General features: G+C 40.5%; 2 protein-coding genes across 8 annotated transcripts in view; both read left to right on the forward strand.

The window, feature by feature from the left end:
- Nucleotides 1-11,801, forward strand: part of mybpc1 (myosin binding protein C1) — a 32,231-nt gene extending 20,430 nt beyond the window's left edge. For 6 of the 7 annotated variants that reach the window (XM_034235855.1, XM_034235859.1, XM_034235853.1 and 3 more), the window contains 18 exons: nucleotides 1,416-1,540; nucleotides 1,630-1,735; nucleotides 2,109-2,275; nucleotides 2,385-2,550; nucleotides 2,630-2,736; nucleotides 2,833-2,969; nucleotides 3,155-3,314; nucleotides 3,408-3,512; nucleotides 3,597-3,785; nucleotides 4,359-4,493; nucleotides 5,054-5,221; nucleotides 5,357-5,445; nucleotides 5,519-5,714; nucleotides 6,054-6,193; nucleotides 6,286-6,445; nucleotides 6,840-6,976; nucleotides 7,230-7,416; nucleotides 11,292-11,801. In XM_034235855.1, the coding sequence (XP_034091746.1) occupies nucleotides 1,416-1,540; nucleotides 1,630-1,735; nucleotides 2,109-2,275; nucleotides 2,385-2,550; nucleotides 2,630-2,736; nucleotides 2,833-2,969; nucleotides 3,155-3,314; nucleotides 3,408-3,512; nucleotides 3,597-3,785; nucleotides 4,359-4,493; nucleotides 5,054-5,221; nucleotides 5,357-5,445; nucleotides 5,519-5,714; nucleotides 6,054-6,193; nucleotides 6,286-6,445; nucleotides 6,840-6,976; nucleotides 7,230-7,416; nucleotides 11,292-11,386 (2,569 nt within the window). In that variant the 3' untranslated portion in view covers nucleotides 11,387-11,801. The remainder of the gene's footprint in view (nucleotides 1-1,415; nucleotides 1,541-1,629; nucleotides 1,736-2,108; nucleotides 2,276-2,384; nucleotides 2,551-2,629; nucleotides 2,737-2,832; nucleotides 2,970-3,154; nucleotides 3,315-3,407; nucleotides 3,513-3,596; nucleotides 3,786-4,358; nucleotides 4,494-5,053; nucleotides 5,222-5,356; nucleotides 5,446-5,518; nucleotides 5,715-6,053; nucleotides 6,194-6,285; nucleotides 6,446-6,839; nucleotides 6,977-7,229; nucleotides 7,417-11,291) is intronic. The other variant, XM_034235857.1, reaches the window with a different exon arrangement.
- Nucleotides 11,802-14,059: 2,258 nt separating this feature from the next.
- On the forward strand, nucleotides 14,060-27,799 carry chpt1 (choline phosphotransferase 1). The gene is made up of 8 exons (XM_034235787.1): nucleotides 14,060-14,507; nucleotides 21,035-21,182; nucleotides 21,291-21,432; nucleotides 21,536-21,620; nucleotides 22,028-22,159; nucleotides 22,240-22,398; nucleotides 22,648-22,773; nucleotides 26,138-27,799. The coding sequence occupies exons 1-8, from the start codon at nucleotides 14,268-14,270 to the stop codon at nucleotides 26,252-26,254; spliced, it is 1,149 nt and encodes a 382-aa protein (XP_034091678.1). The 5' UTR covers nucleotides 14,060-14,267; the 3' UTR covers nucleotides 26,255-27,799.
- The last annotated feature ends 68 nt before the right edge of the window (nucleotides 27,800-27,867 follow it).

Raw genomic sequence — 27,867 nt, forward strand, 5'->3', positions numbered from 1 at the left:
GTCACCACTCAAAAGAACAATGGTTCACGTTCTACACTTTTCATTAACTTTCTTGAGCATTTTGCAAATACACACACAGAAATACTTTTATTATAACCCAGAGGTGACTTAATAAGTATTTCTGATGTCTCCAACCATCACATTTTCAACACAATCTTACTTATGTCCAGCCATAAGTACAGTGAACCAGTGCTAGTCAACAAATAAACAAATGTGGCTCTAATCAGTTTCCCAACAGCCTGACACACTTAATTAGGAACATTATAAATTCAGAATCACAGGGTTATATAAAGTAAAAGACCCCTGAGCCACATTTGGGTGTAAATGCAGTGTATTTTTCAACTTGTGTATAATTGCCATTGACTACTATATATGTCCTCCTCTGTACATGAACAAGGTGGTACTTCCTTTACAGGTCTTTAACCAAGTCTGGCTTTGGAACATATTAAATAAATGCTGAATCTCATTTAGTGGTAGATGTCCATAAAAATCATGTATTTTCATAAGTTATTACCACTGTAACAACAACAACAATCTAAGATTAGGTAGGTCTCAGTCTTTTTTGTTTAAATTCTACAATTAAAGTATTTATATTTATATTGTGTAACTTTATTAATTAAATGTGGGTGTAAAAAAACAGTGACTTCTAGTTAAAATTTGTATTGACTTTGGGAATAGTGCTAGTGACTAATAGGGGTAGCGTATTACTCTGGGCTGATGAGGTTAATAGTAGGGTATAATACTGAATTGAGCGATAATGATTCTGTAACTAAAATCGTTTAATATAAAAACCCTGAAATATATTTCAGCTGAAACGTCTAGTCCATCTAAGCCAAGCCAAGTTAAAGCCATTTGGGAGGTTATTGCCATTTTCTGGTTTTGGTCTCGAGTTGCATTTTCTCCAGGGCTCCCTACACCGAAGACTTTATTATCTAAAGAAAACTCTATCTGTCTTTTGACACTATTTTCTGACGAAATAAACTCTCCAAGGCATGATGTCTCTATGTCTTTGTTTGTCTATCTATCTATGTGTCATATCATTATGCTCTTTCCTGTCTACTATACTCACTTCCTGTACACTGCTCCGGACCACTCTGGCTCACTGCTGACCTTAAGTCAAAGGAAGTAAGTCCATCCATACAGTTGATTCTCCCTTCTCCATATCCATGTTTTGGTGTGATCCCACCCCTCTCTCAAACCTGACCCTTGGGTTTGTGAAGTGAACTTGATGCATGCTGATTACCTTAATGATGTTTATTTTGCTGCTGTACATTTTAATTCTAGGAATATTTTTGCTGTAGCCCAGTCTTTGCTTCCCATAGATCTTCAGTTTTTATCTTAGGATGACTGTATTGTGTATTGACTTAAACAAACTGTATGTGAACAGTGGTGTGACTAATAGACTTCCTGTTAAGGTATATCTTTGAGCATAAGGGCACACAAAGGATTATGGTCATCAACAACTGCTCCTTGAATGATGACGCAGCTTATTCTGTAGCAGCTGGAGACGAGAATTGCGCCACAGAGCTGTTTGTCAAAGGTACCCTGATTATCTTTTCAGTTTGACCTAATTTGTTTTTTTTGTTATAAGAAACGTGTTTAGTTTCTTCTTCTATACTCCTCCTATAGAGTTGCCAGTTAAGATAGTTAAAAACATTGAGCCGGTGAAGACCACAGTGAACGAGAGGATTGAGCTGGAGTGCGAGGTGTCAGAGGAAGGCGCTCAGGTCAAATGGTAAGACTTATTTAAGATGTTTGTTAGTTTTTTTTAACTACTTTTTGCAGAATAAAACAAGGGATGGGTTTGCCAGAATAAAGACAAATGTTAAAGGAAATAATATGTTTACCTCAGAAAGCTCATGTAGAATGACGAGCAGGGATAATTCTTTTTGACTGGGTGCAAGTTTTACTTCTTATGCTCTATTTACTGGTCGGTTTACAGCCTTGCCTATAATGCCTACTCCTGATGAACTAGCTGATGGAAATGCATCTAATTAACATTTCTGGAAACCCAACTAATGATCTGGTGATCTGATGACACTCTATGTCTATGTTGAGATACATGACATCTGTAAGTGTTTCATCTTAAATGCTTCTCCTTCCTTCAGGATGAAGAATGGTGTTGAGGTTCCAACTGGAGTGCGCTCCAGATACCGAGTTAAGTGTGAGGGAACAAAACATTTCTTGGTGATTGATGACGCCTCCCGGGAGGACACTGGGACATACTCCCTCATGGCTACGGGTGGCACATCTGAGGCCCGCATACAGGTTGACTGTATGTAGCATCTGCGCCTTTTTCATAATGTCTGTTTGTGTAATTTTCGGAGGAATCGGTATTAATACTGTGCCATATTCGGTTTCGCAACCTTCTTATATTTATTCAGTGAAACCGCTGAAGATATTTCAGGACTTGCAAGATATGAAGGTGATGCTGGGGCAACCCATCAATCTGCACTGTGAGATTTTCCCAGGCAACGTCGCAGGTCGTTGGTACAGGAATGGACAGCTGATCCAGCCAAATGACCGCATCAACATCGTACACAAAAATAAGTATGTAACCTCTGTGAAGCTATGATCAATCGTAATCAAATTCACACAAATGCTAACTAACATCATTTTGTTTTTCCAGGGTCCATCGTCTTGAAATTGCGACCAGCACTCTTCATGACACAGGGGATTACACTTTTGTGCCTGAGGGATATTCACAGAGCCTCTCTGCCAAAGTTCACATCATTGGTACACAACCTATGCTCTGTTTATATATGGACATCATACCAAGTAAGAACACCTTAACATAGTTTTATTTTAATTGTGTGATTCAATTTTCTTTAGACCCACCGAGGGTACACTTGGAGAGTTTGAACTTTCCAGACAACACAATAACAATTGTGGCAGGAAACAAACTTCGCCTGGAGATCCCCTTTACTGGAGAACCAGCGCCCAGGGTGGTGTGGATGAAGGGAGAAAGGGTGAGCTTTTGTCGGTTTAAAGTATAAGATTTGCATTATTTATTTTCTTTAAAAAATGTGTTGGTTAAGGCTAACAAATCCCAGGATAGGACAAAAACCAAAAGTATATACATTTTCTGTTCAAGACAGATGCATTGACTTTTACTTCACTTTCAAGGCTTACATATCTGTCTCAATTGCCTTAGGTGATTCTTGAGTCTGGCCATCGTGTCCGAGCTGAAACGTATGGCGACCAGACCAGCCTTACAATTGATGTAACAGAGCGGGAGGACACAGGCAACTACAAGATAGTCCTGCAGAATGAGGCTGGTGAAGCAACAGCCAGCGTCAAGGTCAAGGTTGTAGGTAAGTGTTCACAAAGTACTCTCATCAAAAGACCATGTTAAGAATTAAGAAGATGTCTCTTGAACTGTTGACGTGGTCTTGTGTTGTCTGCAGACATCCCTGACCCTCCGGAGGCTCCCTTGGTCCCATGTGTTGGCGGTGATTGGTGCTCCATGACATGGGAACCACCAAAATATGATGGAAGTTCTCCAATATTAGGTAATCAGGCCTTTTTATTATTCCTGCAGCTTAACTGTTAAGTGTAAGTAGTTAAATGACAAGCGTTTCTGCGGTCCTTTAAAGGCTACTACATCGAGAGAAAGAAGAAACAGAGCTCCAGATGGATGAGACTGAACTTTGATCTGATTAAAGAAACATCCTTCGAACCCAAGAAGATGATTGAAGGAGTGCCATATGAAGTGCGGATCTTTGCAGTCAATGCTATAGGCTCGTCCAGGCCCAGTGAACCATCCATAGCCTTTACCCCTCTCGGTGAGTAGCCCAAATGTCTACATGAAAATCCAGTTAGCAATCTTAACACTGGCCTTTGAGCTGTTACTGCCAATAATCTGTCCAGGAAAGTATTACAAGCAGCTTCAGTTTATCTTATAACCGTTTCATGATAAGGGAGGACATTTCAATGAGTGGGCCGGTGGTAGTGCATGTGTGATCTGCCCTTGCTACCCCAGCAACGCAGCTGTTCCTCCGCATAGCCCACCATCCCAAGCATTCTGACTATGACCTCCACTGGACGCGCAGGAGCTTTAGAGGATATTAAGTATGTCTTTATAATGGCTGCCAAATCATCTGCAGATTAGAGGTTTAGGAGATCAGGTCTGTCAGAGGGTTCAATATAGGTTCATTCAGAATACAAGAATAGCTGGAAATAGCAGGGACTAAAGAGATCTGACAAGCAGATTTACAGCATACCAGCCAGAAAAAGAAAGGCGCCTTTATGACTTGCCAAAATGAAAGTTTTCCGATCTCGTTCATACCCATTGTTGGAAAACAAATTAGAAATGGTGGTCATGACTTGTGATCTCTAAAACCTTTATCTCCACTCAGCTGTGACCAGTGAGCCAACAATGCTGGTTGTGGACGATATCACCGACACCACAGTTACAGTAAAGTGGCGTCCTCCTGAAACCATCGGAGCTGCCGGTCTGGACGGATACTTAGTGGAGTACTGCGTAGAAGGAAGTGAGGCAATTTCAAATCTTCCAAAGCGCTTGACAAACATAGATTTTTGGCTGTTTTAGAGTAAAGTGGGAAATATCTTAGGAAGTTCATCCAAAATGTTGCTCCTAAATTCCACTGTGATGCACAACCACTTACAGACAGTTTTTTCTAAATGCACCCAAACAGTCTAAGTAGAGATTGTAATAGTTTTAAGAAGCTCAATGCAATACGTGGGATAACGACATACTTTTGGACAGGAAAACATTCATATTATTGCACCTGTTTTAACATACATAAAAAACAAGTTGTACAAAATGAAAAACAAGATAAATTGTTGAAAGACGAAATTACCAAATTACCAAATTACTTTGTTGTAAATGTGTGGGGAGAGGGGATTTGAGATGCTGTTTGACCATCCGACAAAGAATTCATGGCAAAAATCTGAAATGCCTTATTATACATTATGACACAGTGTGACATCCAATAAACCTGTAAGATCAAAACTGTTGCATAGTTTGTAGGGTTCTAACACTGTCCACAAAAATGTCAGTGAAGACTGTTAACATTTTCTTTTTCTACAGCTGATGATTGGGTAGTATCCAACAAGGAGTTGACCGAGAAGACCAAGTTTACCATCACTGGGCTGACTCCAGGGACTAGAATCTTAGTTCGAGTCAAAGCCATCAATGCTGCCGGAGCCAGCACTCCACGGACCATTCAGCATCATGTCATGGTCAAAGAGATTATTGGTGAGCTCCGAAAACGGTTGTGGAGACTTTTGAAAATGCATTTCCCCGATATAGCTTGGCTCAGAAGTTGATCGTTTTGTAGGAAAACATTTAAACAAACATTGATTTTGATACTCGTGGCCGTTTGCTTCTCAGAACCACCCAAGATCCGCGTTCCCCGACACTTGAAGCAGACATACATTCGTAGAGTTGGAGAGGCGGTGAACCTCGTGGTGCCATTTATGGTAAAGAAACTCCCATCGATTCCATATTCACTTTATCTCTAAGCAGCATTTAAACTGTGTGTGATGTCCACAGGGCAAACCCAGGCCAAAAGTCAACTGGCTGAAAGAGGGCCAGCCCATAGAGCCTACCCACGTCAACATCCGCAACACAGACTGTGACAGCATCATCTTTATCCGTAAAGCAGAGCGCAGCCACTCCGGAAAGTATGAGATGACTGTTCAAGTTGAAAACCATGTGGACACGGCCATTCTTGACATACAAGTTGTAGGTGAGTGTAGTCTTAAATGGCAGTGCATTGAGGTTTCCTCAAAAAGCCCTTCAAAGGTATTTAAGGTTTTAAATGCTATGTTTATGCTGTAGACATTAATGTCAGTTAAAAAGCTTGTTAAAATATGTATTTAAAATAAATTATTATTTCAATTCGTAATTTAGTCATCTATCATTCCATTTTGCATTGTATATTGAAATTTGGTTTGACCAAAGGTCTTTGAAATACTTGCATTTAACTTGGTGAACCCTGCATCAGCCCAACAATACTGTTGCCACAACAAAACATATAAATGAATGATGATCATGATGATGAATGACATTCTTTTCTGATTGGTAGACCTACCTGGGCCTCCTCAAAGTGTCACGATTGAAGATGTTTGGGGAGGAAATGTAGCTCTGGTCTGGACTCCTCCAAAGGACAACGGCAACGCCCCAATAACAGGCTACACCATTCAAAAAGCAGACAAGAAAACAATGGTAGAACATCAATTTTACCGTGTATACTAAACTGAAATCTCAAATAACATGGATTCAATATTTACATTAACTTGCTTCAATACGCTTTATAGGAATGGTTCACATGCATTGAGCACTACCATCGCTCATGCATCACCATCACAGAGCTGGTGGTAGGGAATGAGTACTTCTTCAGGATCTTTGCTGAGAACATGTGTGGCCTAAGCGAAACTGCCACGCAAAGCAAAAAAAGTGCCCTCATCGTCAAAGAAGGTAACATTGACTGTAATATTAGCCAATGGTTACTTATCATTTCTGATGTGGGAAAATGCTTCCAAAGTTAGAACTTTGGAACAAATCGAATGCATTTAACATGTTGAAAATATCAATAGAGTTGTTTCAATTGGTGACTATTTTTTCACAGCTGTTATCTAAAGGTACTGTCAGTGATGTTTCCACCCTAAAGTGAGCCTCATTACAGCCTCACTTTAAAATCGAACAGGGGTCGGGTAATAACTGACAGGCCTTTTGACAGTGATGTTTCAGACTCAGCCGATGATAAACAAACAAACATTGTCTTTCCCTCATCACTCAGGGAATTTCCCACATGATACCGCTCAGCGTCAGTATCATGCACAACCCCATTCCTTTACCCTTACCCCAACAGGCATGCAGGTGAAAACGCACGAGTTCACGGAACACGACTTTATGGAGGCACCAAAGTTCACACAGCCGCTGATCAACACGTTTGCTATTGCCGGCTACAACGCTACTCTAAACTGTAGTGTCCGTGCCAACCCAAGGGTAGGTGGGAGAACCACAGGTATAAAGTCGTGTATGAATATATTACGCTTTACACTCGGGTAAATAGAAAAGTTGATTATCTAGCACTGATACTTCCCAGTATTTAAAAATACAAAGCTAGTATTATAACTAACTTCTCAAGGATGGGTCCAGTTAGTTTTCAACTTGGGTCTTTCTATTTTTGTTTTATTTTGGCCATCCTTCCCCTTGGTCATACTTATATCGTATTGACGAATTTCTTGTCTGACCGCAGGCTAAAGTGGTCTGGATGAAGAATAAGATAACCATCCTGGACGACCCACGGTACCGCATGTTTAGCAACCAGGGAGTATGTACTCTGGAAATCAGGAAGCCCAGTCCCTACGATGGAGGCATGTACACTTGCAAGGCCGTCAACGATCTGGGAGAGGCCCAAGTGGACTGCAAGCTGGAGATCAAAGGTTAGTGTGGACCAGGAGGCGAGCTCAGTGTGCCTCCCTGGATACCCTTTTGTATCTGAGTCTGGTTTCCCAAAGCCTTTCAACTTTCTTGTTTTGTTCATTTATACTGCCTCTTACCAGTGTCTACTAATAATAAATGTAAACAATCTTAGTTTTATCCTCTAAAAGAGACAAACAAATTGATTATTTTAAATCCAAATTGTCGTTTATAAGGACACAAAGGTGGCTATGGGAAAGCAACTCCCCTGTTATACTGTATTATCTGAACTGTGCGTTATAGTCTTCCAAAGGGCTGACCAAATAAGCGATGGACATGTAAGTATCTGGAAAGGGTTGCACAAGCTATTCGTAAATTCATGGCCATGGTTGTATATAAAGTCTTTTTGGACTTCTTAGAAACCTTTAGCTAGTTTCTGGTGATTACCTAAATTCGGTTGCACCATTGAAAATTAAGGGATGTCTTAACTGCAGCTGTAGACGATAGTATTGTGTTCATCTGTTGCATCCAGCAGCATCATCTAATCTAAAGCATTTAACTTAAAGCTTTAGGAAACCAAATTAAGTGTATGTCAGATGTGTCAGCTGTATAATCTCTTTTATTCTACACTCTAAACGGGTTATATTAGCAAGCCCACGTTAACTGTCAGGTAACTTAATTAGCTAACACTGTGTAGTTATTTATGAACAAGTCATCCCTACATAGGAACTAGTCTATGTAGTGCAAACCATTTTAATTGACTGATGTTTCAATCTCCACTTGAATTTGAATTTATGAACAGTTGGTGCAACCGGCTCCTGGACCACATTTTCAAATTAAGTGCAAATAATAATCTGTTCATTTGTATGCAGTGCACATAATATCTAGTGACACTTCCCATCACCACCACATGTAGAGGTTTATCCCCTGTGTTCTCACAAAACTCTGTCCAGTCCAGTCCACCTGGTCATCTTGTTCATCATCACAACACAGTCTGTCCCCAGTCACAGCTCTGTAGGCATAACAAGAGGAAATGTGATGTTTTGTGTTGTCTTCGACTATTCTCCACAGATTCCAGTGTCCCCTTTATGCCACAGTTAACTCCTCATATAAAAGAGTTCAGTAATAAAAGCTAGAGTCCCTGGTGCACACATATAACTCCACGTAAACATTTTGTTAACCCCTCTTCTCTTCTCTCTCCCCCAGTCCAAACTCAAGAATTATGAATGTATGTTCTCATATAAGGTAAGCTTTCATATGGTTTTGGCATATGAAGCTTATGTCATTCATTATGCATCTTTCAGCCCGCTAATAACCTCGCTTTTCTCAGTCGGTGGGACTGCAGCAGCTTTTATCGCCATGAAAGCAGTCCCAGAGAAAGAACATGTGCAACCGGGCAGTAATAAAGCAATGTTTGCATGACAACTTTGCTAAATTATTCCCCAGTTCTGCTTTGCTGGCTTATTTTAACAGTCCTGTTTGTAGATGTATAATTGATTGCCATAGTCGTTGGTGTGAAATGGAGTGAGTTCAAAGACTACCTCTCATGTATTTTGTGCAACAGATAAGGTAAGTAAACCGTTTTGCAAACTTGCTAACATTTGCTGAAAAATCAAGAGCTGGGAATGAGTTTTAATTATGTTGACTTGAAAAATAAAATCAAACAAGATTGAAACAAAGCATACTAACTGGATACACTGGGTATTATCCACATTCTGTTTGGAAGTGATTGATGAGTTGTGTCTGATGTATCCGTTAGCTTATAGTGGTGGGATGTAACATGTAGACTGAGGTTTTGAAATAAATGGAATATTCTGACAGTTAAGGAAGTGGTTTGCTATAAAGATGAGAAAATAATACAAATATCGCATTTATCCATTAAATATGAAGCTACAGTCAGTATATAATACATTCCTTTTTATATCGACATATATATATTTTATATGTATTTCTATAGACGCATATTTGTATGTTTTTTTTTTACTCTACAACATGTATCTGATCTACACTGAACAAAGATATAAACGCAACACTTTTGTTTTTGCTCCCATTTTTCATGAGATGAACTCAAAGATCTAAAACATTTTCTATATACACAAAATAACCATTTCTCTCAAATATTGTTCACAAATCTGAAAAAATCTGTGATAGTGAGCACTTCTCCTTTGCCGAGATAATCCATCCCACCTCACAGGTGTGGCATATCAAGATGCTGGTTAGACAGCATGATTATTGCACAGGTGTGCCTTAGGCTGGCCACAATAAAAGGCCACTCTGAAACGTGCATTTTTGCTTTATTGGGGGGGTCTGGGGGGGTCCGAAAACCAGTCAGTATCTGGTGTGAGGGGTAGGGTTAGGTTGGGGAAGAGCGCAGGGCTCCGTAGTGCACTGGCTCTCGGTAGATAGGTGTTTAAAAAAACATTAAAAACCTCCGTAAACATAAACCTTATAAAAACCCTTTTAAAAGCATTATAAAAGCTCTGTAAGGACAAGACCGTTTCAAAAGAGTGGTTAAAAAGTGCAGAGTGGAGCTGGACCACGGAACGGCGGCAGAGTATGTTAAAAAGCAGATCTCCCCGTCCCAGGATCTCTGGAGGGAGGTGTGTGTGTGTGTGTGTGTGTGTGTGTGTGTGTGTGTGTGTGTGTGTGTGTGTGTGTGTGTGTGTGTGTGTGTGTGTGTGTGTGTGTGTGTGTGTGTGTGTGTGTGTGTGTGTGTGTGTGTGTGTGTGTGTGTGTGTGTGTGTGTGTGTGTGTGCGTGTGTGTGCGTGTGTGTGTGTGCCGATGTGTTTAAGTGTGCGTGTGCAGAGCTTGTCCCAATGGAATCTGTAAAATACCCTAAATGATAGGGGGATCTAAAATGGTCAATTTAAAAGTGATTCCAGTTCTATTAGTATAAGCCATGAATAAAAAACATTTAGAAGTGTAAGTGCAAGGGTAAGGGTTAGGGTTAGGGTTAGGGTTAGGGTTAGGGTAATGTTGTGAATTGAGTGGGCCATGGTGGTGGTGGGGTTATGGTATGGGCAGGCGTATGTTATGGACGACGAACACAGGCCACTCGATTCACAACATTACCCTAACCCTAATCCTACCCCTCACACCAGATACTGACTGGTTTTCGGACCCCCCCAGACCCCCCCAATAAAGCAAAAATGCACGTTTCAGAGTGGCCTTTTATTGTGGCCAGCCTAAGGCACACCTGTGCAATAATCATGCTGTCTAACCAGCATCTTGATATGCCACACCTGTGAGGTGGGATGGATTATCTCGGCAAAGGAGAAGTGCTCACTATCACAGATTTTTTCACATTTGTGAACAATATTTGAGAGAAATGGTTATTTTGTGTATATAGAAAATGTTTTAGATCTTTAAGTTAATCTCATGAAAAATGGGAGCAAAAACAAAAGTGTTGCGTTTATATTTTTGTTCAGTGTATCTAGCAATCACTCTGTATATTTAATACTAAAGAAAATTCATTATCCTCTAAAATGTATGATTTAAATATTTTTACCGAGTAAACATCTATTGATAATTTACTTAGGGATCCAAGTGCTTACACAACTGTTAGTATATTGTGGATGACTAAAGACAGCTTGATTAACCTGGAACTTTTCAGAGATGTGTGACCTGCACTGTATTTCAGTGATTTCCTCGCTTCTGGTGCTGCAAGCCTGTGCAGGGCAGAGATTTACAAACTGAGTGTGCATTGAGTAGATCTCTGACCATCTTTTTTTCTCTCCTCTCACTCTTTATCCAGTGAATTCTTGCATTCTGCTTGTTTTGCTTGGTTAGGTTATTGCTCTTTCCTCCTCTTCTTCCTCTCTCTGCTTTTCACTTTCCAAATCTACCTCGGTCCTTCCCCAAGAATATTGTAAGAACGTTTTTCCTCTCGTCCCTCAGGAGGCTTCACCTTCTTCGAGCTCATGCAACGCGGAGTGCCCCTACACCTGATTGACAAGTACATGAACGAGAAGGTTGTGGAGCCACAGAAGTAACATTGGATAGACTGCTATGAGACACTTTTGCTTTACAGACATTTGCTGCCAGTAGTGATCCTCTTCTCTCTACTGCTGAGATCTGGAGGTTGAAGAGGGATGATGGCGAGACAGGCGGAGGAGTGTGGAGGAGGGGTCACTGCTCTGTGGTGTGGCATGCTGTGTGCAAGTTTGGAGCTTGTTCCCGTAGAAGAAGAAAATCCCAGCTCACTTCTGTCACCCTTTTGGGTTCAAAAGACTCAGCTCTGATGCATGCCAGCAGTGTTTTGGTTCTAGATTTGATCATTTCATATAGTGTGTAAAAAAAAAAAAAATACATATTAGGGCTGTCAGTCGATTAAAATATTTAATCGCGATTAATCGCATGATTGTCCATAGTTAATCGCGATTAATCGCAAATTAATCGCACATTTTTGATCTGTTTTAAATGTACCTTAGAGGAATAAAGGAACGTTTTTAATACTCTTATCAACATATGAGTGGACAAATATGCTTTATGCTAATGTTTATTATCATTTGAACAATGACAAATATTACCATGAATATTAAACACAACAACTTCTGAACATTACAAATATTCGCCTCAATTCAACCTGGAACCTAATACAATAAAAAATGGTGTGTGTGTGTGTGTGTGTGTGTGTGTGTGTGTGTGTGTGTGTGTGTGTGTGTGTGTGTGTGTGTGTGTGTGTGTGTGTGTGTGTGTGTGTGTGTGTGTGTGTGTGTGGTGTGTGTGTGTGTGTGTGTGTGTGTGTGTGTGTGTGTGTGTGTGTGTGTGTGTGTGTGTGTGTGTGTGTGTGTGTGTGTGTGTGTGTGAGCTGGATCGTTGGAGCTATGTGCAACTCAAGGCATATGCTCGAACGGGAGCTGCCTGGACGCTGCAATCATGTTGCACTATCCGTGCTGAGTGTGCTGACTTCTCGTACAATGTCCCACTGTCTGGCTTCCTGCATAAAGTCAAGTGCTCGGCGCAGTTGTCGGCGAAATGTCGCTCCTCTGTTTTCATTTAAGCAGCTCCTTATATCTGTTAGCGCAGCTAGCTAGCACCAGATGCTAACAACAACAATGCACGTAAGGTCTCTCTCTCGCTCGCTCGAGCCACACAGACACACACCCTCCCGGTCCTCCCAATAGCCAGTCAGTGCCTGCCGGTGAGCGTGGAAGTGTGGTCTGCTGCAAGCGGGCAGCAGGAGCGGGGCTGTCAGCATCAGCTTGTAGATGGTATTTTAAACTCGATGCGCTCTGAAACTACGGGGCGGCCGAGGAAAAAAAATACACATGCGTTAATCGCGTTAAAATAATTAGTGGCGTTAATTTTTTTTGTTGCGTTAACGCGTTATTAACGCGTTAACTTGACAGCCCTAATACATATACAATGCACATATATAGAAAAGTGGCACACTTACAGTATTTACATGTTGGTTCTTCTTGGGAGTGTCTGTAGACGTTGATAACTTATTTCCTGGGTCTGAAAGAAGGGAAAAGAGAATGTATAAACAAAGGTTGCAGTTTTATGGTGTGTCAAAAATGATATAAGGGATACAATGATAATAGATCAGAGTAATGTTGGATACATTAACATGTAGAGCCTTCTAAGACAATTTACATGAATATTTGTTCATTTCCCCTTTTCTGTGTTGATCACTTATGTGTAAAATGTGAGAAAAATGTAGAGTTTACACTGGCATGAAACATTATTATTTTTGATTCATATATGATGTGCATGCCTTTACCTTTGTAATTATGACCCATGGATTACAATAAAAAGTCATTTAAAATGTGATTTTGTTTTAACTACTCTTTTTAATTTGGATCTCATACATGACTAACTATATTAATTATGGTATAAAAAGTGGACTAAAACATTTGTAGTTGTGATAAGAGAATAACCTAGATATGCAAATATGGCTTCAAGCACAACAATACAATACATTTGCATGTCATATACAAACTGGTTCACAAAAATCTATCTTTCTAATTAAAAAATGTGGGCTGTACACCACACTATGTCCTTAACCTCATGAATCTATAAGATATTGAATTTCACTTCACCAAAAATGTACGCAGGAAATAATACTGCTCCTTTAATACAATAATTCAAGTAATATAGATATATTATTTCATGATTTATAGTCCAAATAATAAAAAAATAGTAAAAAGTAAATCACTGAGTATTTATTATGGGAATTTGTAGTTCCACTAAGTTCAAGTACATTTAAATTTGACTCATTTTAGGCCAAATCATACATTAATTAGGGATATTTACACCAAGGCAACACGAATTCAGACTTTAATTTCAGGAAATTAAATGCACATACATTTATTATTAGTTAACTTAGTTAAATACCGTAAAAACAACTACATGTTGTGAGTGGAATTAAACATTAATTATATTGTTGTAACTTGTATTACATTTTGCACTACAAACAAGGAGTGCACATTTTAATTAAATACTTACTGTCAATTGAATATGCTGGAATTGATGGATATACTATTGCTATATCCATGTTTGCTGACTTGTAGTGTTACCTTTGTTTTTTACTTGATAAATGGAACATTTTGACATTTAATATAGCATTTAATGGTTCTAAACAACCTACATATTAGCCTAATGTTTTCATTTAAATGTAAACTTCCCGGTGCGCAGCCAAATGATTCCCTTCCGGGTCCCCACTTCCTGTGGAGACGCGATCAGAAAGTATCGACATCTCATGGTTCCACTGTGGAAATGGCCTCGTCTAGTCACCTAGCTATAAATGCCAAATGAGCTGCTATTTTTTGGAGTTGGCCGAGAGAAGATAGCCCCGTCTAAGCCACTATCGGGCTGGGAGTATTGGGACGTTTACTACGGTAATAGGAGGAGTGACTAGGCAGAACAACAATGCCACATTTCCTGTGGCCAGAGCCGCTGTCACCCGCTCAACTGAAGCGGCTGGAGGAGCATAAATACAGCGCCTCGGGTCGGTCTCTGTTCGAGCCGCCGTGCCAGGTCTACTGGAACTGGCTCGTCGAGCAAACTCCGATATGGATCGCTCCAAACACCCTGACTATTGTCGGACTGATGATCAACATCCTGACCACCGTGGTGCTCGTGTATTATTGTCCCACGGCAACAGAGGAGGTGAGTAAAGCGACCTTGGCCAAAGTTTCTACACGGAGGCTAGCCGCAGTTACCTTCTGTGGTACGGCCAATCCTCCATTCACAAATTGCGTAATTTAAATTTAACTGGCCACCTACGCAAACTCCACATGTCTGAAAAGCCATATTTTTGAAATATTGCTTGAGTCAGCAGTCACCTGGTGAATTCGGCATATATACGATCCTCACAGCTGCCCACCTTTTGATAATAATGTCACTTTATTATTAGGGTCACCCTGCTTGCTAGCGCCCACAGTGTTTTGATCAACCACTTGGGATAGTTGTTGTTCTGGAGTATGCACTGCTGTATGCGTGACATCTAGCCGAATTAAAGACGTTCTCTTGATCAATATGGACACGTCTTGAATCACAAGGTGTCACGTTTGCATGGCCACTTACAGGAAAGGACGCTTTAAATAGTTTTAATTCGGATTAGTTTTGACATTACTTCCCGGCCTCATGTAGTTTTTGCTACTGTCTTGGAAAGTTGTTAGGCTTGACGTAGTGTGTTATTGTCTGCCCTGGCCCTCTTGATGTTGTTGATGATACAAAAAAACAGACATTTAAAGGACCATATTTCTGCTCCTGTTCAGTTAGCCAGTAGAGAGAAGGTTAACTAAGCATGAATGCTTAAGGTTGATGTTAAATGGCTTCATGTACTTCTAATGTAGTTATATATTCCTAAAACTGTAACATTAATGCAACATGCAACAAACCTGTGACCTATGATCGAGTTAAACTGTCACCAGGTTCACTGTGGGGCAGTGGCCCACCCTGGAAATGCATAGGTGTGTGAGTGAGTGTGTCTTTATCAGATGTAAACCTTTGTCCAATCTAACGATGAGAACTTAAGTCCACAGTCCCTGCAGCGCTGTCAAATTCCTCATGTGCAAAGGCATTTCAGTCCCCCTCCCCCTTTTTCATGTTTTAGCATTACATAAGGCAATCCTGGCCACTCTTCTTAATAACCTTGTGAAGGTATGACTTTACAAACAAACATATATTATAGGACTTCACATAAACCACTGGACACAGTTAAGATCCGCCCTGAGGTGTGACCTGTGTGCTAACCCTAAACAAGCGGACTCTGTCCCCATCAGGCCATGAGTCATTCAGGACATGGACTTTGAGACAGCAGGATCTCTGAATATTTAGGAAAGCATGAGATTCTTTCTCTGTCTGGAAACACAGATGATCTTTGTCTCCCTCTCACACACACTCTCAAACATGCTCACACACACAATGTTGTGGTAAACACACTGTGTTGGCCGGCTCGAGCGTCCAGATGGTCTTTCACCTTCACCCCAGTTAGAGGAACTCTGGCCAGTCAGCTGGAATCCCTCATTCCCCTTATGCTGCACACTCTAGCCCAGTTTCAAAACCTCAGCTTGAGTTTACGACAGATATACAAACATTTGTAACTCTCGAAAACTCATAACACAAATACAAAGTGGTAAAATACTGATCAACAATTTAGTTAACAAACAAACTAAAGGGAAATAATAATATCTGCTCTTTTCCATAGAAGTTTAACATTTTATTTCTAAAATGTGTATTCATATTTCAACACTACAAAAACTAAATGAAATTAGCCTTTTTTTTTTTTTTTTAAATACATATTCAGGAAATGTCTTAATTTATAATTGCCCTATAAAATGTCAGAAAATAGTGAAACCCCAGTTTTTCAGTGTACAGGTCAGTGTTTCCCCTATATACAAATAGTGGCGGCGCAGCGCCGCTGCTGAAATATGCGCACCGCTGCTAGGGGGCGCTAGCCAGGTACCCAAAAAATAATAATTGGCGACCCTTTTTCATTTTTGATTGCTTGTTATGTGGATTTGTAGTATTTGTGTTACTGTATGTTCAATAAAGGTGTATTTTTGCTAAATCTTGAGACATTCCCACTGTATAGGCAGGGCCGATTTTTGGCATAGGGCGCCAGATCTTGGGGGCGCTGCGGTGGTAGCTCTGGGAGGGGAAAAAACATTTTTGACCGTTGGCGCTCATCCTAATTTTCAGCCTTGATGTAACAACATTCATAATTAAGTAAATGTAACACCCTTTTCACCCCGGTTACACTTCTCATTTGCCCTGTACGATGGGCACTGTAAGTGATGAAAGTGGGGGATGTTGGCTTATCTGGCGGCCGCAGCTCACAGCCAAAGTGTGAGCGAGCGAGGGAGAGAGAGGGCGCACCGGTACTGGCGCTGTTGTTATTAGAATCTGGTGCTAGCTGCGCTAACGGATATAAGAAGTAGATGTGTCTACAACCAGGGTGGAGGAGAGCTCTCCTGTCAGACTGAGAGGCTCAGTGAGGTAAAGGACTCTGAGTGTTTAGAGAGCTAATTTGAGTTTTTAAGTTATCTCAGTGGGTCAAAAACGTTTTGACCACAAATTATGTAAACACATATTTCCAAGGCACTCCTTTATAATTATTAGGATAAATAAAAACAGGTTTGAAATCATTCCAATGTATACTATCGGACAGTAAACCAAAAATATCGTTTAAAGTTGGAGAGATCCAAAAATATGCATAAATAAATAAATGTTAACTGGTAATATAAGATATGAATGAACACCAAAAATTAAATAAGTTACATTTATTTGTTATTGGCTATGGTAGGATATGGTTATGTTCCCATACTTATTTGATTATTAAAATGTAAACCGATCTTTTTCATATGGGTGTTTAGAGTTGTACCCCCTAGATCAGGTCTCTAGTAATGTGTGCCTACCAGATTGAAGCATTTTACTTTAAAATGTTCAAAATAATCTTCCCGGGGGGGTAGTGTTGTCACGATACCAACATTTTGGTTTCGATACCGATACCAAGTCAAGAATTGCGATTCCGATTATTTTTCGATACTTTTCTAAAAAAAAAAGGGAAACAGTCTTAAATGTAATTATTGTGCTTTATTTCACACCAGAACCATAACCATAACACACACTTTTAAACAATGAGAACAATAAACAAAATAAATGACAAGAATTCGTATTAAATAAAATTAAGCATCATCTCAAACAACTTTTTTGTTTTATAAAATATATTTTTTTTTTATATTTTATTAACATGTACAGTAATATAAATAATTATTGACAGAATGTATATTGCAGATGTTAGCCACATTGGTAAGTTAGCTAAAAAGATAGCCATATTAGACAGTTATCATTGCCATTAATTGCCTCGTCAAACTACGAAAACGTTCGTTTGTCACAAAATAAATTACACTGGTTTGACTTAGATTTGAGGGCATGGGCTGAGCATGATGTAATTATGTTATCTATCACATTCGCTAACCTGTCGGTCTTTAAATTCTTTAAACAGCTCTGGATGCCGGTCGGCGGGTGCTTAGCCAAGTCTGATGTGTTGGCTCCCTTGGTTTGCAGGGATCTAAAACATGTCTCACAGACAGGCCTCGTGGTGTCCGTAGGCTTGCCCTCACTGTCAGAGATATAGCTCAAATTAGGGCTGTGCAATTAATCGTATTTTAATCGCGATTACGATTATGGCTTGCGACGATTATGAAAACAGCATAATTGACAAAATACGATTATTTTGCTGGGTGCGCTTTCGCCCCTCCCTAAAAGCCCACTCGGCCACGTGGGAGTGACATGTGTTGTGAGTGTTCAGCGAGAGCGAAGATGTCAGAACAAGAGCAGCAACTCGTTAAAAAGAAGGGTAAAACTATTTCCACTATTTGCAAGTACTTTGCCATTACATTTCACATCGCTAAAGATATGTGCCCAGTTAGCACTGTTAGCAACCAGGGCTTTAAGCAACTTGTCAACACGTTGGACAAGCGTTACGCGATGCCGTCTCGGTATTATTTCAGCAGGTCTGCGCTGCCTGCACTATATGACAAATGCCGTGGGGAAGTTGAGAGAGATGTGGCTTCAGCTGACTACTTTGCCACCACAACAGACCTATGGTCTAGCCCAGGGGTGCCCAACCAGTCGATCGCGAGATGTGTCTAAAAATAGAACAACAATATTCTGTTTTATCGTTAATGTCCTGTAACATAATCTTCCTGTGCCAGAATAATGCACTTGAATGCATCAAAGCTTTGTGATTGGCCGGCGTCACCCCATGTAGGAAATGGGGGACCCTGATGTAAACAAGACGAAAGTCTTTCTCTGGTCTGCATCCCCTTAACAATTGTATGTTTTGAGCTGTACTGTACTGTACCCAATATACAAGCTGTTAATAAACTTTTCAATCAATCAATCAATCAATCAATGTGTCGGGGCGTGGCTGATAGAGATGGGCGAGTCATGATTCATCCGGATCATTAACCCGGATCCTAGTAATGAGCCGGTCGTGACGAGTCTCCCTCTCGATTAACCCGAGTCCTTTGAGTCCTACACCTGATGTGACGTAACAATTAAAACTATAAATTGCGTCACTCTTTACTCTCTTTATAACGTGTACAATCACATTACAACGTTGTTGTATCCAGAGATCCAGCAGACTCGTCGCCATGCACGAATCAACAGCAAATTCAGCCCCTCCTCCGGCTCCCGCGAGAGTCCCGTGAGCCGTGAGTGAGCCGTGAGTCGTTGGACTCGCGGGAGCCGTGAGTGAGCCGTGAGTCCGCAAATCTCTGAGTCTGCTGCGACTCGTCGAGGGAGCCGTGGGACTCGCGGGAGCCGTGGGACTCGCGGGAGCCGTGCGAGCCGGAGGAGGGGCTGAGTCTGCTGTAGATTCGTGCATGGGGACAAGTCTGCTGGATCTCTGGATCTGCTGCCTGCTATATGTTACGGCTCTGAGTCCTCGTAGGCTACTGGTCTCTCTCGATCATTGACCTGGATTCACGGATCCCGCGATTTTTCCGGCTCTAAATTAAGTTTCAGTGTAGACTTCTAACAAAATGGTCATGTTGTGCAACAGTCTCCTCAGGAAATGCAGCTATTATTACAGGAGACTCTCCTGTAATAATAGCTGCATTTCCAATAAGGAATCGGATCTTACTTGGAAACTCGTTTATTTTGAACATGGCACACAAAAAGAAACAAATTATAGAACATTTCAAAACAGTTAGAATATATAAAATGTAATTATACAATTATTATTATTAAATGAAAACACAATTGTGCAAAATTATCTTAAGTACAGGAACATATTAAAATAACTATATACATATAATGCAAAACACTTATTTTTTTAAATGCACACACACACACATGTTTTATTAAAGCAAAAGACACTGTGTAGCGGAGGTTAATGTAACGTTAGTTTAATATGCTGGTTAAATGCAACAACTTTTCGGTTTCACCGGTAGGATTTCTACGGTCTTGGTCATGCTGACTCAAATGACTCAAATGACTCGTATGATCCGGATCTCTTCAATGATTGACTCAGAAGACTCCGAGTCCATAAAATGATCCGGATTTGCCATCTCTAGTGGCTGAGGGTCTTCAGTACAGGTGGCAATATCGTCACCTGCCTGCGCTCATCTCTCAAACCAGACCATGTAAACAGGCTGGTGTTTCTTGCAAAAAATCTTTAAGAGATGACATGAGCAGCCCTACCAGCATTTGCCATGGTGGCCTAAACATTTTTATTTGGTCTTAAATTGTAGTTCAACATTTATTTCCTGTTACTTCTGGACCATGACGGTGGGCCAGCCTTCAACGTTTAACTGAGTGGAATATGTTGAATATGTTTTACCAAAATGTTGGCTATATGTTAAGGAGTTTTCAGTAGGTTGTGACAGTGCACTGCATCATATTTGATTTAATTTATTTTGGTCTAATTTATTTTTATTTATCATATTAATAATATATGTTTTAGTATGGTTTTGGAAGTGCGCTCTAACATATTGGTTGATCTTGTTTATTGGTAAAATATTATTTGTTTTAAAGTTCAATAAATGGTCAATGAATAATCGTCAAAATAATCGTGATATCAATTATTGACCAAATAATCGTGATTATGATTTTTGCCATAATCGCACAGCCCTAGCTCAAATACTTCCAAATTTCGCTTCTGGCGTCTTTTTTTTTCAACAACCCGAGGCACAGCGGCAGTTGCACTCCCACTTGCAGCCATGCTTCTCGTTTTCTCACATGCTCTGGCAGCTAGAGCGTGGCCGCGTGCACGAGAGAGGGGAGGGACTTAGAACGTGCTTAAGAGGGGCGGGACTACAGGCACGGCTGCAGTGCAGGGAGTGGGAGCAGAGCGCTGAACACACACGGCTCTTATTAAAACGGCGCTTTCTCACCGGAGTACTTTTCCCCGTCATTCTTAAAGTACCGATACTAATGAAACGGAGGAATCGTACCGTTTTTAACGGTACGATTCAAGTATCGGTACACCGTGCAACACTACGGGGGGCATACCCCCGGACCCCCCTAGAGGATGTGACGTCCACCCCCCAATTCAAACATGTTCATACAATACTGAATACATTTGAAGCCATGTTGACGTATATCACCTATGTCAATAAGTTTCTGTTTTTGTAGTGTGTGTACTTGTGAGCAGCTATTTAACAAAAGTCTCTTCCCCTCAGGCTCCAGCATGGGCCTTCATCATGAGTGCTCTGGGCCTCTTCATCTACCAGTCTCTGGACGCCATTGATGGGAAGCAGGCGAGGAGGACCAACAGCAGCTCGGCTCTGGGCGAGCTCTTCGATCACGGCTGCGATGCCGTCTCCACAGGTGCTCTACTCAACCCAAACTATTATTGCTTGGGTCTTATTAAGACTATTTAGAACCAGCTGCAGGGAGGTATATTCATTATTTGTCTTTTCTGTCTGTTGTCTTCAGTCTTTGTTGCTGTGGGATCATGCATTTCATGTGGAATAGGACGATACCCAGACTGGATCTTCTTCTGTGGTTTTATCGGGATGTTCATGTTCTTCTGCGCACACTGGCAGACCTACGTGTCCGGGACCCTCCGCTTCGGCCTGTAAGTCCCACGTTCAGTAGAATCCAGCAATACAGATGCTATGAAACCATTACATTGTTATTAAAAGCTATAACCTCACTCTTCGCTGTCACTTCCCCCACAGGATCGACGTCACAGAGGTGCAGATCGCCATCATGACCATGTATTTGATGTCGGCTTTCGGGGGCGTGAGCCTTTGGCAATGCACGGTAACGGAGGACCTAAAACCAACAGAAACTCTTTCATTTCACTTTATTTAGTAAACCTTTTTCTTCTCCCTTAGTTTTCACACCCAACAACTATCTAATCACTTCCTAGTTTTTAGTCGTCATTCTAGCTCTTAAATAGAATTTGTGTTTTACCTTTACTCTGTGCTGCCTTTGGAGGCTTGACTTAACGTCACTTGAGAGAAGGTAAATATCGGTAGCTAACGCCATGGCAACAGGTCATCTATTGAACATGGTCTGGCTCAAAAAGCTGATGATGTCATCGGCATTTATTATTTGTTGCTTTGCCCTCCCATCACGCTCGGCATGCCTGCGGCTTTCATAGGAGCACATTTCTTCTTGGAGAGTTTGTGTCTCTTCACTAATTTGACCTTCATGTGTTTCCGTAGTTGCCCCTCATCGGAGTGAAGATGTACGTCTTCCCCGTCATTGGCATCTGCGGCGGGGCCTTCTACTCCTGCTACAACTACTTCCATGTGATTTTGAACGGAGGTGTTGGCAAAAACGGCTCCACTGTGGCTGTAAGTCAACACACGTATTCACGCTTTTATAGCAGATGTGATATTGCGATGCATGCTGAACATCATTTCCTTCTGTTCAGGACACCAGTGTGCTGAGTCCCAGTTTGCACATCGGCCTCATCCTCGCGCTGGCCTTCATCATTTTCAAGAAGTCGTCCAGCGAGCTGTTCGAGCACCACCCCTGTCTGTACCTGCTCGCCTTTGGCATGGTCATCTCCAAGATCTCCAACAAGCTGGTGGTACGTTCATCTTGTCTTTAAGTTCTAATGATAATGATTTCGGTCATGGGTGTTATGGGCAGCACCCGTGGTTTACCATGGTCCAATCAAAAGGCTAGGAATATTGGACCTACACTGACTTAAATACCTAGTTCTGGTATCGGTAACAAAGGGCTCGATGAACCCATGTTTCATCTGTTGTCTTTACTGAGTGACTTTAATACAGAATGTATTTAGCCAGTGTTTTATTTCCCTCGTGTATCTCTGTAGGTCGCGCACATGACCAAGAGTGAGCTGTGCCTCCCGGACACGGCCTTCATCGGCCCCGGCCTCCTCTTCCTCAACCAGTACTTCAACAGCTTCATCGATGAGCACATAGTCCTCTGGATCGCCATGGTCAGTGTTTGACACTTGTATTGTAGTATTAACGCCTCGTTCTTTTTGAAAGGGACCAACTCTAAAAGACTTAACACCCTTAACAATCATCAAGTTTAGCTACAGTTAATTTGAGTTTGTCCTATTCAGTTTAAACTAAAAATGATGATTCCTGAAATGTGGAAAAGGACTTGTTTTTTTATTCCATAGGGCTGTGTAAAATACAGAATGTGAATCGCTAAACAACAAGTAGGGTCTGAGCAATGTTCACTACAGCTTGCAGGTTATGTTTGAGCACAGTCAGCACGGTGTGACTTTCACCTCTAGCGATCTAATCAGAGAGCCATAATGGATTAAGTTCAAAGTTCCTTTAAGGCCGATGAGATGACTTGACGTAAACCTTCTTCCATGATGCTTGTTAATTCATCTGGCTTTGGTTTAATACTATAAGCTTTGACATGAAAAGATAAGGTCAAAAACAAGTTAAATTCACCGTTCATAATACTGTGATTTGCAGGGTGAATGTGGTAAAGTAGTACTAAGATAAGCATAACAGTTGGCAAAACTTCACTACTTGAGGTTCCAAAGTACATGGAAAGAAGAGTCTGAAGAGGTACAACTTTAACAATTGTATTTTGGACCAACGTGTTACTGCTTGTACATTTTATCAAAAAGTTAGGTTAGCCAAGACATGCTGGCAGTTTTCTTTTTAAAGCGGTTTGGTTGCATCACTTAAAGGCGCACCCACACAGGAGTGACCAGTTCTTCTGGATGATTAGACCTCAAATCGGCACAGGTGTGTCCCAGTAACATTAATTACACCCAATACTGTGTATGCTGGCTCACTGGGATACTAACAAGGATTCAGGGACATTGTTAATGTTATCAGTTAGATTTTCCTACTAGGAAAAAGCAAAAGGAATGATAAAGGTGTTAGAAGTTGACCAAGGTTTAATCAGGTATATTAAAGGTGGGGTAGGTCATTTTGTAGAAACCAGCTCGAGTGCACTAGAATTTGAAAATACACAGCCGGTAGAAATCTGCCACTTCCTTACAGAGCCCCTCCCCCAACACACACGAACGCGCACATGACCAATGAGGGCACGAGATAAGTTTGTGGAGAGATGGAAGGCTGACAGGCAGGTAGGCCATCCAGTTATTTTACCGGGCCGGCTAAAATGATTGGTCGTGCTTTTTACAGTACTACGGCTTCCACAGATGACATTTTTTTTATGGATTTTTTGTCAAAGCACTTAAGATATTCATTGCTATCGGGATGTTAAGAGCATTCCATGGAATATAACAAAAAGTGTATCTCGAGCCGGTTTCTCAAACTTACCTAACCCACCTTTAAAGATTTTTTACATGGAAAAATCTAAATTAAACAATTCTTGCCTTTCATTAAAGGAAGTCAGGTGAATAAAAGTGCAAAGAATTACATAATATTAGGGATGTAACGATATACCGAATATCGCGGTAAATAAACGTCCCAATACCGTCGTGAGACTGACAAAATCTACCGCGATTTAAAAAATAATTTAAAACACTTTTTTTTAGTTTTAAACCTTTATTTAACCAGGTGGTCCCATTGAGATCATCGATCTGGAGAGACCTGTCCAACATGGCAGCAAGTAGGTTACAACATGAACATAAAACAACAGATAACACAAAAGGACATTGTATTTACAGTGCTACATTTACACACCTAGAGACATTGACAAGTACCAACAGTATATTTATATCTCGCCCTGTCAATAAGCCTCACCTTCTTGGCAAAAAACTGTATTGTTTTTGAAGTGGTGGAGAGAGACAATGCACAGTTTGACCCACTGCTGTCACCCATGGCCAAAGCATATCTCTCCGTCCCACTGAGGGTGGCGTTAGACTTTTTCGCTGTCCGTCATTTTGACAGACAGGATCGTAAAATGTCCGTCATAATCCCTTATTACCCGTCGGGTCTGAACAGTTCACGAGAGAGCACGCTCATGAACTGTCAACCGGGGGGGCGGGTGTTATGCCGTGGGCACCTCGCGGGAGCGCGCACAGCGGTAAAGCAAAACCTCCCAGACATGTATTGATCTATACGGCAAAGTACGGTTTGGAAAACTATATAATTTTCCTTTTGGAGGGCATGCATACCACGGCATAACACCAGAGCCTCGCTGCGGGGAAACGTTGGCGCTGTTCCGAGTTTGTTCTAATCTGTCCAAAATGACAGACTGCTTTCAGATTTTTCCGTCATTGTTTAAATAAAATATTCGGTTAAACGCGGACCACTGCTGTCCCAGCAACATCAGTACCAAGCGAGAGAGTTTTTTCCAGAGCAGGGGATATTGGTAAATGCCCAAACATCCCAGCTTATAAATACCTGGAAATGTGGGACATTCTCATATTCCTAAAACCTGTCTGATGATGCTGAGTGAGTGACTAGTGAGTTTGAGTTGAATTACTTGAAAAACTAAAGTGAAAACTTGATTTATTTATTGCAGTGTCTGATTATTAAATGTCCTTGTTTATTTGTGAGATGCAGTGGCACAAGGAAAATGCCTACTTTGTTGGTAGTACTATAGGTTACAAAAAAACACTGGTTTTCTTGTTCCAGTCTGTTCTGTCACTTTGTTTTGGACACTTTAAAATCACTGCTATCCTACTCAAATGCTGTACAAATCAGATTTATTATTTAATAAAGAAATATTTTTCGAGTAAAAAACATTTTTATTGAAAAAAATAAAATTGTTATCGCGATATTATCGTACCGTGAGTTTTTGGTATCGTTACATCCCTACATAATATACTCAACAATAAACTAAGATAAGAAGGGTGTTAGTAATAATTAATTATTTACATTCTGAACAAACCAAAGCAAGTTTCTACGGACCAAACTTAGTTACATTTAGACTTACCCTTTTGAATCATTCTATAGAATCTCATCAAATGTGTATTTATTTTATTATTTATTTGTTTATTTTTTCAAAATGATTAGGCATTCTGGAGGCAATTCTTTAGATAATTGTCCACCGAAATCTCTAAATCTGACGGTAGGTAAAGGTGAAATAATAAGATAACAATACAAAACTTGTCTTTAGTATTCTTTTTTTAATGCCAAATAGTTTCTTAAAAGTACTTATTTTTATTATCTTTATTTTATTTTTACCTACAATGCAACTTTCTTAGATTGTTTATGTTCGCACCAGCAGACACCAAAGCAAATTCCTTGTATGTGTAAACTTACCTGGCTATAAACTTGATTCTGATTCTCATATAGAGATATATATACATAATGAATTCAGATGCTGATCTCTCCCATTCCCCATGCCCGTGTAGTGAAGTTTATAGTATATTTGTATCCAGCCTTTGATGTCTGATCGCCTCCATCTTCCTCCAGGTCTTCTCTCTAGTTGATCTTGCACGCTACTGTACGGGGGTGTGCCTCCAGATCGCCTCCCACCTGCGCATCCGAGTGTTCAGCATCACGGCGCAGAGCCACGGCAAGCACGACTGACCGGTTGCCCGGCGGGAGGAGGCGGGGGGGGACGCAGACCTCTCCCCGCTCCTGAAAGCAGACGATGACGAGGATAGACCTTCCTCGGCCCTGAGCCACTGCAGCCTTGACAAAGTGACCACATCCGATTGAAACTGCCTCTCTCACAAGATGGAAACATAAAACCAACTCATCACTACAAACCAAAAAAAGGAAAAAAAGCATGGATCAAGATATTGAATGAAAAAAGAACACGGAACCAGAGCTTCCCTCAATTTCCTCATTGGCTGTTGTAGCCAAACATATTTTAATTTAGACATCATTGCATGTTGTCAGAAAAATAAAGTTTAGATTGTTACATCTACTTCCTGCTTACTCTAATCAAAACCAAAATATTTTTTTTTAACAGGTACTTTATAGTTTGGGCAAATATCAAAGCATTTATCTGCTTTAAATCTGTTATATGTCATTTAAATATATAGAACTGCAAATGAGGTAAAGCTCTTTGATATATGCCCATACTAAATGCAGTACCTGAAAGTGTTCTTAATTCGTTTTTATTTATAAAATGAATGTTACTCAATCTGGCATTAATCAGGGCTTAAAAATGCAAATTTAAATCATAAAAACCTCAAATATTATCCAATGAAGTTTGCAATGTGGAATGGCAAGTTGTCAACGCGCTATGTGACGGGGCTACGGTCGGTGTTAGTGTTGAAACATTACGACGGCTTTTCTATCAGGCCTCTCATACAAACTTTTTATTCATGTTTTTATTCTCTGTTACTCATCTCATACTGCAATCCTGGAAAAAGAACGTAAACACACTCACCTCGGCCTCTTAAAGAGCGCTGTCGCCTGATGAAGCACTAACACTCGACTCGTACTGCTTTCTCTGTTCTTCTCCCTGAAGGGCTAATAGTTAATTATTTGTGATTGTACAGAATTCAACTGAAAACGCCTTAAATATTTTTGTTGTAATTACTGTTTAACTTGTGAATATTTAAAACAGCTTTGTATGTGATTTTGTTTTCTCCACTGAAGTATCATACCAGACAATAGTAATAACACAATGCTACTGGAACTGTTCACTCATGGTTTCTTCACTTATTGTGTCATGTATCGGTGAGCGATTCATTTGGTCCTTGAAAGATCTGTTGGATTATCAGTCATTTTGCATTGATTTAGCATTACTGAGTTCCTGTAATCTGACCGACTCATTATTCAGGTTCATTTGGATCAAAAGGGATATTTCTGTAGTGCCGCTTAACTATATATAAGGGTAAAGACAATGGTACTCTTGAGTTTTATTTTGGAAAAATAAAATGATCTTCCTCTGAGATTCTGCTCCTGCAGGATATTGGACAGTGAAAAGCAGCATGTTCTAAAAAAAAAAAAAAAAAAAGATGATTTTGCATAATTGACGATGGACTTTGGAACTATGCATTGCAATGTACGACTTTGATTTCAACACCATGTTACACTGTTCAATAATAACAGTAAAACACCTTTCTACTAACAAACTGTATGGGTGGAAAAGATTGTAATAAAGAAAAATATTTTTCATGTGGTGCGTTGTAACTGTGTTAGCATACTGGCGTTAGCATTTAGCTGAAAGCATTGATGTTCCTAGT

Source organism: Gymnodraco acuticeps, unplaced genomic scaffold (assembly GCF_902827175.1).
Source record: "Gymnodraco acuticeps unplaced genomic scaffold, fGymAcu1.1, whole genome shotgun sequence".
Lineage (NCBI taxonomy): Eukaryota > Metazoa > Chordata > Actinopteri > Perciformes > Bathydraconidae > Gymnodraco > Gymnodraco acuticeps.